This window comes from Dromiciops gliroides, chromosome 3, assembly GCF_019393635.1.
Source record: "Dromiciops gliroides isolate mDroGli1 chromosome 3, mDroGli1.pri, whole genome shotgun sequence".
Taxonomy (NCBI): Eukaryota; Metazoa; Chordata; class Mammalia; order Microbiotheria; family Microbiotheriidae; genus Dromiciops; species Dromiciops gliroides.
The window spans coordinates 375,100,999-375,118,831 of NC_057863.1; the positions used below are offsets into that span (position 1 = coordinate 375,100,999).

A 17,833-nucleotide genomic window follows, 5' to 3' on the forward strand; every position below is an offset into this window, starting at 1 on the left:
GGGCTGTTGTCAGGTGGCCAGAATTCTAGTCCCAACTCTGTTACTAAGTATCCCTGTAAGGCCATGTGATATCATCTCTGTAAACTATAAACTCTATAAACTTCAAGGAAACATTGGATTGTCTCCAATACTCATCTCATAGAACAATAGTTAGATGTAGACTAGATCATTGCACAAGTAAGAGTAGTTGAATTTACTTGAATGACACAAAGAGTAGTCATGGATGGTCTGATGTAAACTTGGAATGGGGTCACCAATAGAGTTCCCCTACAATCTGGATTTAGCCCTATGCTACTTACCATTTCATGAATGGTTTGGATAAGGGTATCTTTATAAAAATCTGCCAATGAGGCAAAGCTGAAATAGATAATTTACAGATTATATGACAATCAGACTTCCAAAAAAGATCTTGTTGGGCTACAACACTGGCCTGAATCTATTAAGATAAAAGGTAAAAATTAAGACTTCACAAGAATGAAGTGGAGGAAGCATGATTAGAAAGCAATTCACCTTAAAAAAGACATTTTGGGGACTTTACTTACTGGTAGCAAGCTAAAAATGAATCACCACTGTTATGTGATGAATGAAAATGGCAAATATGTTATTAGGCTCCATCAATGAGATATAGCATGCAGGAATAAGAAGGTGATAGTCCTAGTGTACTCTTTTCCAATCACATCTGGAGTTTTGTGTTCAATACCATTTCCAAGTACCATATTTTAGGAAAGAATATTGATAATCTAAAGAGCATTCATAGGAGTGTAACTGAGATATTGAAGGGCCTGTATTTCATAAATAATAATAGCAGTTAACATTTATATAGTATTTATGTGCCAGGTCCTAAGCATTTTCTAATAATTCTCATTCTCTCTCTCTCTCTCTCTCTCTCTCTCTCTCTCTCTCTCTCTCTCTCTCTCTCTCTCTCTCTCTCTCTCTCTCTCTGGACTTGCCCAGAGTCACACAGCTAATAAATGTCAAGTGTCTGAGGTTGGATTTGAACTCAGGTCCTCCTGAATCCAGGTCCAGCACTTTCTCTACTGTGCTACCTAGCTGACTGTATTATTATCTCATTTAATCTCCACAATAACACTATGAGGTAGGTGTTATATGTTATACTATTTCTATTTTGCAAAGAAAAAAAGCTGAGCAAGTAAATTGTCTGAGGTCTGATTAGAAGTCCAGTTTTTCCTACCTTCAGAACTGTAACTCCAGCCATTTCACCACCCAGCTGCCTGGAAAACTGGAACTTGAGTAGTTTAGACTGAAAAGGAGTTATGTGTATATAGTGATAGGGAGACAGAACTGACAGCTATATTCAAATATTTTAGAGACTTTCATGTGGAAAAAAATTTGCTTTATTCTACCCTGCTACAGAAAGCAGAAAAATAAAAGAAAAAATGAGTAGAATTTGAAAAGAAGCAAATGAGACTTAAAGGAATTTTCCTATCAACTGAGAGTAAGCAAAAATGGAATGAACTGCCCTGGATTCCCCCAACTTGATCTCAGTAAGCAAAGGCTGGTTGACCACATGTTGGGTACATTGTAGAATCTATCCTTTCTGCCCCTTAGATTCAGGTTATACTTCATGGTCTCTGTGGTCTCATTCAACTCTTGAGAATCTGTAACCCCCAACTTTCAATAATAATTATAATAGTTACTAAAATTTGGATAGTATCTTATGGTTCACATTTCTCATAATAATCCTGTGAGGCAGGTAATTCATGTACTATTATTCTCATTTTATAGATGAGAAAAATTACAAAACATAGTTGATGCATATAATGTTGAAGAGACTACTACCCCCAAATATTTATCATTATCTAATAATTGATAGCCATATAGCACTTGTGATGCTTTGGTAAACAGATGTGGATTGGGGTAAAAGAGCTTAGACTGTGCAGGTAGGAGGATGAAAGAGAACTTTATACTACTTCATAATTTTGTCTAGGTCCAGCCTTTTGGATCAGCAATGAATTATTTGCCCAGGTAGGATGCAACCAGGCATGAAAAGACTTTTCTCAGTCACCTTGTGGAGATCATTTAACTCAAGTGTCATAGAACAGATATTATGGGGGACAGCTAGGTGGTGCAGTAGATAAAGCACTAGTCCTGGATTCAGGAGGACCTGAGTTCAAATCTGAACTCAGACACTTGACACTTACTAGCTGTGTGACCCTGGGCAAGTCACTTAACACCCATTGCCCCTTGCAAAAAGACAAACAAACAAACAAACAAAAAGAACAGATATAATGGCACAATATTGGAATGTCTGTCAAGATGTTGGGTAATTTCCTGCATAGTACTGAGGATTTTGGTATAAACACAAGATGAAGTAAATAAGGACTGAGGGCAAACTATTTCGAATGTGTGGCTCTGAGAGAGCTCAAGAGAAAGGAATGACTATAATGTCAGTCATTAATTCAATGTGATCAAACATTAGGATGTGTATGCTTGCAATTAAAGTAAAACACCTTATGCTGGGAGATAGAAGGGCTCATAAGTAAGGGTTCTTCTTATCCCTCAACAACATGAATAACAGTACATTGTTTGATTTGTTTTGTTTTCCCCTTACAAGGTAACAAAACTGTCCTAATGACTTCACTGTTAAGGCCCAGATTTCTTGTATTCTCTGGCCATGATAATATGGCTTCCTGGTCATTTAATGACCATTTACCAAGGGTAAGGGCCCTTCATATTTGGCAATTGTTCCAAGAATATATGAATTAATGCGTCCTGTTTTGTTGAGTGCATATTTTCCCCCAATATGGAGATGAAGGAGGCTAGTTCTATCTTTTAAGTGTTATTGTATTTTTATTAAAAATGCTTTTATCTTTGAGCTAGGCAAAGATCTTTTTTTAAACTATTCAGTGATCTACATTTTGCATTTTGTAATAATATTAAACCTGAACTAAAAGGGTACTAATCCTGAACTGAGTTGGGGCCTCTACAATGGGTGGGTAGAGATCCATCTATTTTGGGTGAAATGAGGACAAAGGAAAGAAAAGAAAAATTACCTCTCTCTCTGGCCTATAATAAACTTCCTTAAAGTTCTACTTCAAATTGGAAATGTAAAGTTTAGATCCACAGTTTAAAATAATGGACACAAAAGGAACACAAGTTTTTCATTACAAGGCAGATTAGTTGAGGTATTAATATGAAATCTAGTACATCACTTTTGACAAAATAATCTAAAAGAAATAATAGCTCTTCTATATGAGATAAGCACCCCAAAATGATATAGGAACATAACTGAGATGACAAAAACATGATTAAAAAATCCCTCTCTTTCACTTCATCCCCTCACTATTTCCTACTCTCTCAATAGATGATATACGATAATACTAAAAGAAAAAAGCATCATGAAATTTTCACCATTTTTCTGGAAAGGCTTAGCTTAATCAGTTAATTATGCATCAGTGTGGGCTGTCTTCCATTTTTTCGGCTTGGGGAAAGACACAACTTCTTCCTCCATTATGATCTTCCACTCTTGCCAACACACAGGCCAACGTCAAGAGACAACATGCCAAAAATCTTTTGGCCTACAGTGGGGACAGTGGGAGCCTGACTAAATCAAGTTAAGCTGAATAGGCCCAAAAGAAGTGTGATGTCCAAAGCTGTTTTATTTTAAATGGAGAAATATTGATGTATATAACAGAATATTAAATCAGCTTAAAAATTACATCTCTTTCTTACCCATGTTCTAACACACCACTAAAATATCCTAAAAACATATTTCTGGGAGCTACTTTGTGCTACCGGGGAAGGTCAATTATTTATTTATTTATTATTTGTTTGTTTGTTTGTTTATCTATTTATTTGTTTATATTCTTTTGTTTAATTGGAAACCTGACTCTACATCCCTTATATTTTATCTTACATCAGCAGTGAATTTCACTATGTGGCTTCCATTAAACAAAAAGTAATGTCATTGAATGTCACTGATCAATGAAAAGATGAGTTTCAAAAATTACTCTTCTTCTAGCTATGTGAAGAAACCTTAAAGGGATATACAACCCCAAAGGAGTTTTAATACCCTCATATTTAACCTTGGATTAGGCAGAATTTCATACGAAGTAACATTGCAGCAACAGGGAGTATAAGTGCATTTAAAATGAGTGAACACATTATGGACTGTAAAAAATACTATTAAAATATATTATGTATCTTTTTATATGCACAGCACAGAAAAGAACATCAGCCAACTGACCTGATAATCCAATAAACTGTTTAGCAGAAATTTTACACTTAGATAAAAGCTATGGCCATGTCACAAACTCTAACCACTTAGCAGCACAAATGGAGTTAGCTAAAAGCTCCTCAACTATTGCTATCACTTAGTAACCTTTTCTGGAGAGAGCTATCATGTTGATAGGTTTGGGTTTAAAAGGGAGGCTTTTTATGATAGATTATAAATATTGATTTCACTAGTAGATTCAGAATGTTTTATGGGCTTGTGTACATAACACCCCAACCTTCCCACTTTTATGGCAGAGTAACATCTCACAGGGAATCTGAAAAAAAAAATCGCGTTAGAGTCAGAGTACTGGAAAGATTAGAGCTGTCCCCAGAAATTTGTCATTTGCAAGTTCTTTATATTTTCTTTTAGGTGGGCTTATGTTTTGGAGAATGGAAGAGTAAATTTGTGGGCACTTTAAGAAATGTGTTTATGTCTAGGACAACTCCCAATCATGAATTTAGGGATGACATGTCTTTTCAATTCAGCAATGGATCATAGCACAATAGACTGAATTGTAAGGGACTTTAGAGCCTACTTTGTCCATCAAGTCTAATTCCTCTTCATCTTGTGGCTGATCATAAATCATAAAGCTAGAAAGGATCTTAGATGTAATCATTTTCTTGTCTGTAAAATGGGAAAACTGAGACTTAGTGGTTGATTGCCCCATGTCACCTGGCTAGTAAACCAATATCCATCTGCAGAAGTCCCTACAAGGTACAAGAATAGATACTGGGAGAAACTTGGAAAAAACAAGAAGACATTTTTTCCCCCTCAAAATAGCTCACAATCAAGGAAAGGGAAAGAATTAGGTCATAGGATCTAGAGCAGAAAAAGACTTTAGTTTTCATCTTCTCTAACCCCCTCATTTTATATTAAAGGAAACTTAGGCCAAGAGATGTTAAATGACTTTCCTATGGTGACACAGTTATTTAAGTAACAGAGGCACAATTTTTAACTCAGTTTTTTCTCATTCCAAAGCCAGTTATCTGTCCTTTATACCATGCTGAATTTAAGGCATATAACTACCATCTAAATATGAAAAATATGTGGAATTGTTCCTATTTTCACATATTGATCACCAATACCCTTTTTGAATTAGTACGCATTATCAATATGGAAATGAGCTACTGAAGCTGTGTAACTATTGTTTCTGTAGGTTGTATTACCAATAGTTTTTGTTGAGCTTTTACTTTGGTGTCTCAATGAAGGAGAGAGAAAAGGACAAAGATGCAAGCTGGTTCAAAAGCAAATAACCTGAAAACTAAGTGCAAAGAAGACTTACAACAAATAACCTGAGGCCAGTGGTAGAATTGAACTTTCCAAAGGAGCCCCACTGGGTGAGGCTCTAACTATATCACATTTTCAGTTTAGAGAAACAAACAGCAGGTTTCTGGAGCTGAAGTGCAGTCATAAATAAGCAGCTGGGGAACATTTCCAAAATAATGAAAATCCCTGACAACCCAATTTATCGGCCAGTGAATTAAGAGGTTATGAAGAATTTCAAACAACACTTGATCTTAGATACCATAACCCACAGAGAACAGGGACTCTTGTAAAATTTAAAAACAAATACATATTACAGTACCTATAAATGTCTACCCACATATATATTTACACACCGATAGATAGGTACTTATGGAGATAATTGTTCTTACTTTAAAAAGGAAATTATAGGGAATTAACTTCAAATTTTAGGATTTCTGCAAAGGTAATTTCCATTATAATTCACTTACATCTATACTAAGGAAGTCACTTTTTTAAAACTGTGGCCACAAATTTGTGGTAGTGACTGAAACTATAGTTTAGGAGGGAAGATTGTGGTTCTAGGTGCAACTGTGCTACACAGACAAAAGATAAGTTCTTTGTTCCCTGAAAAAGGTCAGAAACTCACAAGAACACAAGGGCAGCTCAATTCAGGATCCGACCTCTGATTGCTCCCTTTTATATTTTGTCTTTTCCTATTAGCATATAAACTACTTGAGAGTAGTGAAATCATAGTTTTTTTTTTCCTGCATTTGTTTATAGAGAACTTAGCCCTGTGCCTAGCAATACTACCTGCTTAAGTGTTCTTTCTGTTTCTCTCTGTCTCTGTCTCTTCCTCCCCACATATCTATCTATCTATCTATCTATCTATCTATCTATCTATCTATCTATCTATCTATCTATCTATCTATCTATCTATCTATCTATCTATCTATCTATCTATCTATCTATCTCTATAGGGAGAGCTAGGTGGAATAATACATAGAACACTAGCCGTGGAGTCAGGAGGAACTGAGTTCAAATGTGACCTCAGACACTTGACACATTCTACCTGGGTGACCCTGGACAAGCCACCTAATCCTAATAGCCTTGCCAAACACACACATGCGCACACGTGCGCGCATGCGCGCACACACACACACACACACACACCCCAAAACTCTTATCTATTAATCAATCTAACAATTTGTCAGTGTCACTTTGACAGTTTTCTGGGGAGTGAAAAGTTATGCTTCATGATATCAAAACTGGGTTATGTCCCTTCCTCCTCTAAGCATCTCTAATCTCAATTAACAATGTGTTGTGGAATTCTGGCCTCTGATTGAGTTACATTCTAGCAGTAGAACTATGATCCCTTTAAAACTTATTTTTGTTTTAAAATAGTAACATTATAGAGGGTAACACAGTTATATTACCTATTTATATTGTCAATTTGTATCATTTCTAAGGGCAATGGTAACCTTATTGAGGGTAACATGGTTATATTACCTATTTATGTTTTCAATCACTATCATTTCTAAGGGCAATGTGTGTTGCCCTTAGATATGATACCAGTTGAAAATGTAAATAGGTTTTAAAAAGGATTATATTCATTTGATTTGTAAACTTTTTCCTTGCATTAATGATTTAGGATGTTCCCTGATATAGTATTTTGATAGTAGGTAGATAAAATAAATCTATATTCTCCCTATCCATACTTTTACTTATATAGAATTGTTCTACATTCCAATTAGATTTTTCTCAACTAAATAATGCTTTTAAGTGATTCCTCACATAGAAACCCTTCCATACCCTTGATGATTTCTTTCTTCAAAAATAAGGTAAGTAAAATTAATTTTGTAAGTCATAGCTTCTGAAGGATGTTTTAAGCATTAATAAGACCGTCCATACATTATTCACATGTATACATGTATCATCATTATTTTTCATTTTAGTGTCTAAAAAATCCCATAGTAAAGCCAAATAATGTGTTAAGCTATCAATCATGTGAAAGTTTTTTGTTATAGTAAAAAAAAATTGGAAATAAAGAGGGTACCCGTCAACTAGGGAAATGGCTGAACAAAGTATGGTTATATGATTGTGATAGAATATTATTGTGCCAAAAGAATGTACAAAAATGGAGAACTTGTATTAAGTGATATCTAGTCAAATGAGCAGAAGTAGGAGAATAATTAACTCAATGACTACAGTTCTCTAAAGGAAAATAATTGTCACAGATTTGAGAATTATGAGAAATGCAATGACCAACTGAAATTTCAAAAAGCTATCATGAATCAAGTACCCATCAGTTGGCAGAGGTAAAGGACTTTATGTGCAGAATGAGACATAGCTTATAAAATACGGTCAATGTTTGGGTTCATTTTCCATGACTCTACTTATTTGTTATAGGGGAGGGGTTTAGTTTTGTTAGGGGAAAAGAATAAATTAGAGAGTGGGGAAGTAGTGATAGTGAGGGAAAAAAGAAGAAACAAAATAAAAGTATATCTATTTAACATTAAAAATAGAGAAAATAGAGAAGAAAAAATTTGAGAAGGGAATAGAAAAAACAGGGCTATTTGTTACTACCATATTACACTTAATATACACTGAAGAAAATAAGCTATATATGTTCACAGTATGATATAAAAACATCTTTACTCTTCTTTGTATATTAAAAATGAGTTTGTTCAAGTTTATTAAGCACATAGTTTTGAAAAATGTAAAAATTTTCTCTCCTTCCAATGCCAAATCATATTCTTTTTTTTTCTTTTCAAAGCAAAAAAATGACCCCCCCCCTTTTTTTTTTGGTTTCTGGCTCCATGATAAATTTCCTCAATTCCCTAATTTTAATATAGCCATTATATATTTCCTTTTACTTCTGTATCAATCCTATTTTTCCATATATATATTGATGATTCTTTGGGTCCTCTATCAGTACATACGTTCCTTGAGGGTACAAACTGTGTCAAAACTTCTCCAGAAAGCTTAGTATACTATCATGCCCCATTTGACTGCCTAGTAATTTTTAAGTTTATCAACTAGAGAAAAGAAAAAAAAATGGAAGTTGTGGAAACCAGTACTTTCTGATTTGGTAAACAACAAAAAGTACACTTTAAAAGATAGTTGTACTAGAATTTTTTTCATAATTATCAGAGAATGACAACTTTCTCCTTCCCTTAAATAGCTAAAGGCTGTTCTGTAAGCAGAGTTCTTTTATTTTTTTATTCCAAAAGGAAATATATATTCATACCAGAGAAACACTTTACCTATTTATGAATTGAGAGCATACCAACTACTGTATTCTTGCAAACCAAAAACTAATTTAAAATCTGTTATATGTTACCCTAAGGCAAAGATTTGTTATGGAATCGGTAGTAAACTCTGAGTAGATTTTTCAAACATCATATATATATACACAAACACATACATATATATATATATATGTATATATATGTTTGTGTGTGTGTATAAAACTCTATATCAATCATTACCCTAAATCTAGATCTATTCCAATTAAATGTCCTATTAAAAAAAACAAATAAAAAGTACATTAGACTCAAAATTCTGATGTATCAGGGTGTTGTAGAAGATACTCTTCAAATATCATGGAAAGGGAATAATATACAAGGCATTAAAATAAGAGATTAAATTATCTATAAACATTTGGGAATTGTAAACTTTTGGGAAAAACATTCAAAAAGGAAAGAAGGAAGTGAAGGAAGGAATCAGGGAATAAAGAAGGGAGCATGGAATGGAAGGATTGAGGGTAGGAGGAAGGAAGGAAGGAAGAAAGGAAACTTTTTTTAGTGACTACTATTGGCCAATCACTGTGCAAAATGCTTTAACTTTGCAAGTATTACTTATTTTGATCCTCAAATCAACCCTAGAGAGTATGTGTGAAGAATGCTGCTGACCTTGGCAAATATGATAAAAGGGATATTGGTGAGGTCAAGAGAAAATAAACTAATTATTTCTTCCTAACTCCTTGCCTTGGCAATTGTTTTGTTTTTCTTAATTTGGAAGATAATTAGTATGGCTTACCCATTTCTGTAACTTCAGTATTTAATTGAATGCTTTTTCTAGGTTCAATTTATTTTCCTGTTAGTTTGTATTAATTAATCTCTATCAAAACCATTTAGCATTTTTGTTGATAAAAATTATCTTTCTGTTCTATTAAGGAGGGGAAAACACTCTATCTTCTAATGTTCTATGTCCTATTACTTGTATTCTGCCCTTTACCTACTTCTTTGGAAAAATAATATTCCCTGTTCTTACATTTTATTAAATAAAAAGGAAGAAAACTTGATTGCACCTGTAAATATGACATGGGCATAATTTTTAATTATTACACTGATCACTTGATACCCTCTACCTGATTCTTGAGATCCAGCTTGGGACACGGCCGACCTCCATTGTAAGGTTTTTCTTTTAGCCATTTGGAACGGATTCTCACTCCAATCCCACAGGATGAACTGCAAGATCCCCAATTAGACCAATCACTCAATTTGCAATCAAATGGACAAGGAATGAAGCATTCTTCTTCAATGTAACCTGAAAAGAGGAAAAATCGGGAAAAGGAAAAAAAATAATAGACATAAATTTATTAGATCACAATTCAACATAAGATTAGAGCATGGAGGGTGAGGGGAAGGGAAAGCAAAGGGAGGGTAACAAACATTTATTAATCACCTACTATGTACCAGGTATTATTCTAAGCACTTTATAAATACTATATCATTTGACCCTCACAACAACTGTGGGAGATAGGTGCTACTATTTGATAGTTGAGGAAATAAAGAGAAATAAGAGAAAGGTGATTCATACAGTATTGTATTGGTAGTGTCTGAGTTATGAAGCCAGATATGAATTTGAGGACTTAGAAGACCTTAGAAGACATATAGTCGGGGGCGGCTAGGTGGCGCAGTGGATAAAGCACCGGCCCTGGATTCAGGAGTACCTGAGTTCAAATCTGGCCTCAGACACTTACTAGCTGTGTGACCCTGGGCAGGTCACTTAACCCCCATTGCCCCGCAAAAAAAAAAAGAAGACATATAGTGCCACTACCTAATTTTATAGGTAAGGTACAGAGGCCCAAAGAGGTTAAGTCACACAGATAGCGAGTAGCAGAGACAAGATTCCAATCCTCTGAACCTAAATCTAGTATTGTTTCCATCGTACCTATGGTTAGTGCCTATGATTAGAGGGCAGCTAGGTGGTGCAGTGGATAGACCACTGACCACAGAGTCAGGAGTAGCTAAGTTCAAATACAGTCTCAGACACTTGAGCATTACTAGCTGTGTGACCCTGGGCAAGGCACTTAACCCCAATTGACTCAAACATTCAGAGACATCTCTAGTCATCCTGATGCATTTCTTGGCACTAGACCCAGATGTCACTGGAGGAGAGAGTGAAGTTGGTTATTTTGCACAGCCCTGCTTCACTTAAATCCAATTCACTGCAAGTCATGACATCACTTCCTGATGTCATTGTCCTTTTAGAGAATGAAGAACAAACAACAGCAATCTATGGTTAGAATAGCTAAGACTACGGAGAGAGTTTGCATTTCCATGAATATTGTTCATATTTTCCAACAACATAAATTAAACTGGCATGCAAAATTATCCTTTTTTTCTGACCAGATAAATAAGCAAACATGAAAATACAATAAACAAAAATGACTTTTGCCTTCATTCCAGTTGGAACTTGTCAAATGGCCTATTGTTCTACTTCTATACTATAGGCAATAGAGGGAACAATGGGGAGGTGGAACAAAGAGATGATTGGTGATGGACTTGGTGAAAGAGAGAGGGGGAGGAAGGGAGGGAGGGAGAGAGAGAATGAGAGAATGAGAGAGAGAGAGGGAGAGAGAATGAGAGAGAACTAGAGAGAGAGAGAAAGAGAGAGAGAGAGAGAACAAAAGAATTGAAGTAGACATGGGTTGAGGGCTATGATGTGATCACAAGTTCATAGGTTTAGACCTGGAAAAGCTCTTTGAGGCCATCAACTCCATCCCCATCATGTTACAGATGAGGAAACTAATGTGAAAGGTTAAGTGATTTGTCCAGGGTCATGTAGGCAGTAAGTGCTTGAGGTTGAATTTGGTCTCAGGTGTTCTTGATTCTAAGTCCATTTCACTATGTAGTGTGCCAAGTTGTGCCTCAATCATTTTTCACAAGAGTTTGGACTTTTTACTTTTATTTTTTTAATTTTTTTTGTGAGGCAATTGGGGTTAAGTGACTTGCCTAGGGTCACACAGCTAGTAAGTGTTAAGTGTCTGAGGACGGATTTGAATTCAGGTCCTCCTGACTCCAGGGCCAATGCTCTATCCATTGCACAACCTAGTTTCCCCTGGGGCTTAGTACTTTAATAACAGCAACATACATTTACATGGCATTTTATGGTTTATAAAACACTTTTCTCCAACAACTTTGGGAGGTTCCATTTTGCAGATTAGGAAGCTGGGCTCAAGCAGGTGTGGTGAACTGGTCATGCCGATGTACGTGCCATTTGGATGTATCAGAGCCAGGATTTCAATGTGGGTCTTCTGACTGAAATTCCAATGCTCTTTGTACTTTATCTTATAATTCTCCATGTTTATTCTTTTTTGTCCCCCCAGAGTTGGGGGGGCTAAATAGGAATATGGCAAATTCATTGAATTTCTACAGTTTATATCACTCTCATTTAGAATAAATTTTCCTTTTTTCAATTTCAAGTTGAAGCCAGAGGATTCAGAAGAGATCAGTTTTATGGTTGCCGTGAGAAGACATCATAAAGTTGCTTTTAGGAGGAGTAGAGGAGAAAGAATGAGATCTCATGGAGAAATACATACCTTTCTTCAATAACTGTCCATTTTATAGAACACTAGAATTGTAAGGGACTGTAGATGTAAGATTGAGTTCCCCATAATGTTTTGACCATGGAATACCTCAGGACAGGAAAGAAATAAACAGAATCCAAAAATACTGTTTGGGAGTGAGAACAGGGAACGGGGAATAGGGTTTTTCTGTGGATATTTGAAATTCCACCAAGATTAAAAGTATTTGGAGAAATCCTAGAGCAAAATGAAAATGTTTTTCATACCTGCCTACCCCTGGGTCACTCAGCTAGTAAATGTCAAGTGTCTGAGGCTGAATTTGAACTCAGGTCCTCCTGCATCCAGGGCCAGTGCTTTATCCATTGTACCACCTAGCTGCCCCCTCCTCAAATAATTTTAAACATAATCAAAGGGTATTTGTTTGTCTTTAAGACCTATATCAAATCCAAGAAACAATATTTTTTGGTACTGAAAGGTAAGTGCCCATGTTATGTTTGGCCCTACATATATTACAGGGAAAATGGCTGCTCTCCAGTAGTTTCAATCATAAGCACATTCCAGAGCTGTTGAACATGCCTACTTTCCTTTTCTCTGAATTGGCACCGGGACATGTTTGGTTGACATAAAACATAAGTAATAAAATTGCTAATAACAACTATTATGATTCATAGAATGCAAAAAGGTAATTGTTTATTTAATTCTCTAACCTTTTATAAATACTACTTACATTTCTATACTTGGGGACCTAAGAACACACACTTTCAAATTTCATCTAGGCCAGAACTATTGACCAGATGATATAAGAAGGTACATAATGGTGCAAAAGTGCAGGTCACTTAGAAGTCCCATTTTTTCCCATTTATTGGGAGACAACAAATTTATAGATAATATCAAACCTAGATAATTGATTAAGCAATTCGTGCATTTTTGTCATTGAGATATAAATCACCTGCCTTAATAGAGACTCTGCATCTGGAGACCTCAAAGGAAAACAATGCTGAATGGTAAGGAGATGCCAGATATTATTTTTCACATTCTTCCCTGTAATTGAGACATGATTTTCAACTCATTTTCTAATGGTTATGTGAATTATTTTATTAGGAGCAATGCTTATAAGAGCTTCATCATGCCATGACATCAACATTTTCCAAATATTCCTGTATCTAGAAAAGTTAATAACTCCATTTCTCTGCGGTTCTGTTTCTTCATACATAGTATGAAAGGATATATAATATCAAGAGAATGACCTAAATAGTTTCTAATATATCTTTCAGCACTAAATCCTGTAAACCTAACACTGCATTCCAAAGGAACCAGTCAGAAAGATATAGTAAGTCATCTGAAAAGAAAGGAAGGGTAAGAAATAAGAAACAGTTAGATTCCCACCCTACAAGACTTGGAGGGGGGCAGCTGGGTGGCACAGTGAATAAAGCATCAGCACTGGGATTCAGGAGGACCTGAGTTCAAATCCAGACTCATACACTTGACATTTACTAGCTGTGTGACCCTGGGCAAGTCACTTAACCCTCATTCACTTAACCGCAAAACAAACAAACAAACAAAAGACAGTCAGTAGGACTAGAATTCCAGTCTTAAAAGGTCTATGAACAAGGGCAAATCACAAACTCTAGGAACCCTACTTTTCTCTCTGTAGTATCTACTTGAGAAGGTTTCATGAAGCTAAAATGCCACAGTGGCTTGAATTAAATTAAATTAAATTCGAAAACTCCTTACTAAGTATACACACACACACACATATACATACAACACACACACAGAAAACACTAAGATTTTTGATGAAGATAGAAAAAATGAAAAAGTCCTTTGAATTTTGGAGTTTATAATTTAGTAGGAATTGTGACAAATATGAACTTTAAATTGTTTGATGTTATTGTTTAAGTTACTGTTGAATGTAATTTTTTGATGTCATGATCAAGTTTGATGACATATTAGAACAATAGGGCTCTGATATAGAGTCAATTAAGCTAAGGGTTCCAAGTGCCCATATAAGCAAACCAGTTTTTACTTTTTCATTGTTAACTTGGTCAGGTAAATAAGGCTTGCTGTTTTGTGATTGGTTGAATTTTTGGCTAGCAACAAGGGTCTTAAGTCATTTTCCCTGTGCTGCCTAAGTTGGATCCTTCTACCACTTTGTGGTTCCAGTAAACTCTCCTTATTTGAACTTAACCCAAGCCCAGCTGGTAACAGTAAGGGATCGCATGGACTTTTTAAAAATAAAAGTATTTTATTATTTTCCAGTTACATGTAAGGTTAGTTTTCAACATTGATTTTCTTTCTTTTTCTTTTTTTTTCTTTTTCTTTTTTTTTTTTTTGGTGAGGCAATTGGGGTTAAGTGCCTTGCCCAGGGTCACATAACTAGTAAGTGTTAAGTGTCTGAGGCCAGATTTGAACTCAGGTCCTCCTGACTCCAGGGCCAGTGCTCTATCTACTGCTCCACCTAGCTGCCCCTTCAACATTGATTTTCATAAGATTTTTAGTTCCAAATTTTTCTCCCATCCTCCCTTCCCTTCCTCCTCTCCAAGACAGAAAGCAATCTGATATAGGTTATATTTGCACAATCATATTAAACATATTTCTGCATTAATCATGCTGTGAAAGAAGAATCAGAACACAAGGGAAAAACCTCAAAAAAAGAAGGAAATAAAAACAGTCCCAAAATAGAAACAATGTGGTTCAATCTACATTCATAATTCACAGTTCTTTTTTCTGGATGTTGAGAACATTTTCTATCATGAGTTCTATGAAATTGTTTTGTATCAGTGCACTGCTGAGAAGAGCCAAATCTATCACCATTGATTATTACTCAATGTTGCTGTTACTGTGTACAATATTCTCCTGCTTCTGCTCCTCTCAGTCAGCATCAGTTCATGTAAGTCCTTACAGGTTTCTCCGAATCCTCCCACTCATTGTTTCTTACAGCACAATAGTATTCCATTACATTCATATACCACAACTTTTTTAGCCATTCCCCAATTGTTGGGCATTCCCCTGATTTACAATTCTTTGCCACCACAAAGAGAGCTGATATAAATATTTTTGTACATGTGGGTCCTTTTCCCTCTTCTATGATCTCTTTGGGATACAGACCTAGCAGTGGTACCACTGGCTCAAAGGGTATGCACTGTCCCATAATCCTTTGGGCATAGTTCCAAATTATTTTTCAGAATGAATGGATCAATCCACAGTTCCACCAACAATGAATTAATGTTCCAATTTTTCCACAGTTTCTCCAAAATTTATTATTTTCCTTTTTTGTCATATTAACCAATCTGATAGGAGTGAAATGGTACCTTAAGGTTGTTTTAATTTGCATTTCTCAAATAGTGATGTAGAGCATTTTTTCATATGGCAATAGATAGGTTTGATTTCTTCATTTGAAAACTGGCTGTTCATATGCTTTGAACATTTCTAAATTGGGGAATGACTTACATTCTTATAAATTTGATTTAGTTTCCTATCACATGGAGTTTTCTACCACATTTGTTTCTGATTAAAAACATTCCCTCCTCCATCTGGCAACAGTTACCAATTCTCAAAGGTGTGTGTGTGTGTGTGTGTGTCTGTGTGTGTGTGTGTGTGTGTGTGTGTACATATATATGTATATATATATTGTATATATACATATATATAAAACGTATATTTTGTTTTGTTGCTTGCTGCCACACACAACAATAAAGCTAGTGATTGTCATTTCTGAGTATTAAATTTCTAGAAATTCTTGAATCTAAGTATTTGTTCTTGAACCTACTTGTTTTGACCTACATTTTAGGTGAAACAAACCAAGGAATAATACTACTCTTATGGTTTTTCATTTTTTACTTAACAGTTCAACAAGTAGTCATTAAGTATTTAATGTGTGTTCCATGCTTTCTGTTTTAAAAAATGACATCTTTTGTTTTTACATCACCTACATTTCCAAAATATATTACTGCCTCCTCCTCTCCCTCCATCTCTTACAACAAAAAATAAAAAAGTAGATATAAAAAAAAAAACAGGTCAAGGCAACTAACAATAGTTTAACCAAGTCTGGAATTACATTCTATTTTCCACACCAATAGTCCCCTGCCTCTGCAAAGAAGAAAGTGAGTTGGATTTTTCCTATCTCTTCTGTAATGCCAAGCTTGGTTATTATAATTCCACAGCATTCAATTTTGATTGTTTTGTTGTTGTTCTTTCCAATTACACTGTTGTAGTCATTATGCATATTATTTTCCTGGTTCTGCTTGCTTTACTTTGCATAAGTTCATGTAAGTATTTTCCCATGCTTGTATTTATCACTTCATGGCTTCTTAAAATGAAGTAATATCCCATTATATTCTTATACCACCATCTAGACATTCCCTCAGTCAATGTGGATGTATTTTGTTTTCAATTCCTTTTGAAACAATGAAAATATCTCCAATAAATTTTTTTGGAATACAAGACCTTTGTTTTCTTAATCACTAATCTCCTTGGAATCTATACTTTGGAAATTAATCTTTGGTTCAAAGAGTTTTGAAATATCTAATTTTATTAGATTTACAGTATGGTTGGACGAATTTACAACTCAGCCAATTTTATATAGTTATGCCCATCTTTCTACCACCCCTCTTTCTTTCTTTTGTCATTTTTGTCAGTTTTTTGGCTGTGAGATAAAACTTCAAGTATGTTTTGACTTACATTTGTATTTCTGCTAGTGATTTGGAACAATTAATTTTATGATGGTTAGAGTTTCAAATTGTTTTGAGAACTCTTTTTTGAGGGGGTCTCTAAGTTTCCAGAAGCCTTCAGGCCACAGTAGTTGGTCGACACATTGACACCATGTCAACAGAAGTTTGTTCAGGAGAAGACACCACAACTGCAACAAGCTAGGGAGAGCCAACCATCACAATCTTTATGAGCTGCTAGAACATACAGGAAAAACAATGACTAAGAATGTTCTGAGGCTGCAGGATATAATCAAATTTGAACTCTCTCTCTCTCTTTCTGTGTGTGTGTGTGTGTGTGTGTTTGTGTTTTATAATAAAGGGACTTTGTAGTGGAACAACCACCATTGGTATAGTACAGGCTAACTAACAGGCCATAGTAGTTGGTCCACAATATGCCAACAGATGCTCAGCAAGGAGATGACAAAAAAAGGTGGGGCAGCCAGTAACCATTATGTTCATGAGCTGGTAAATCATTCAGGACAAAGCAGAGATTAAGAAAGTTCTGGAGCTGCAGTATTTTATCAAATTTTAGTTTTTAATAATAAAGGGACATTGTAATGGAACAACTACTATTGGCTTAGGAAATAAGGAGATTCATGTTGGGAAAAATTTCAGGCTCCAAACATTTACCTGTACATAACAGGTCAGTTGCTGAATAAGACAATAGTTAAGAAGAGGCAGCAGGGGCAGCTAGGTGGTGCAGTGGCTAAAGCACCGGCCCTGGAGTCAGGAGTACCTGAGTTCAAATCCAGCCTCAGACACTTAACACTTACTAGCTGTGTGACCCTGGGCAAGTCACTTAACCCCAATTGCCCTGCAAAAAAAAAAAAA

The 17,833-nt window shown here is 35.4% G+C and overlaps 1 protein-coding gene across 1 annotated transcript in view; it reads right to left on the reverse strand.

The window, feature by feature from the left end:
• The window catches only part of THSD7B (thrombospondin type 1 domain containing 7B), a 1,126,956-nt gene that overhangs the window by 262,327 nt on the left and 846,796 nt on the right, over positions 1–17,833 (reverse strand). The window contains exon 15 of the mRNA XM_043994926.1: positions 9,852–10,030. Within this exon, the coding sequence (XP_043850861.1) occupies positions 9,852–10,030 (179 nt within the window). The remainder of the gene's footprint in view (positions 1–9,851; positions 10,031–17,833) is intronic.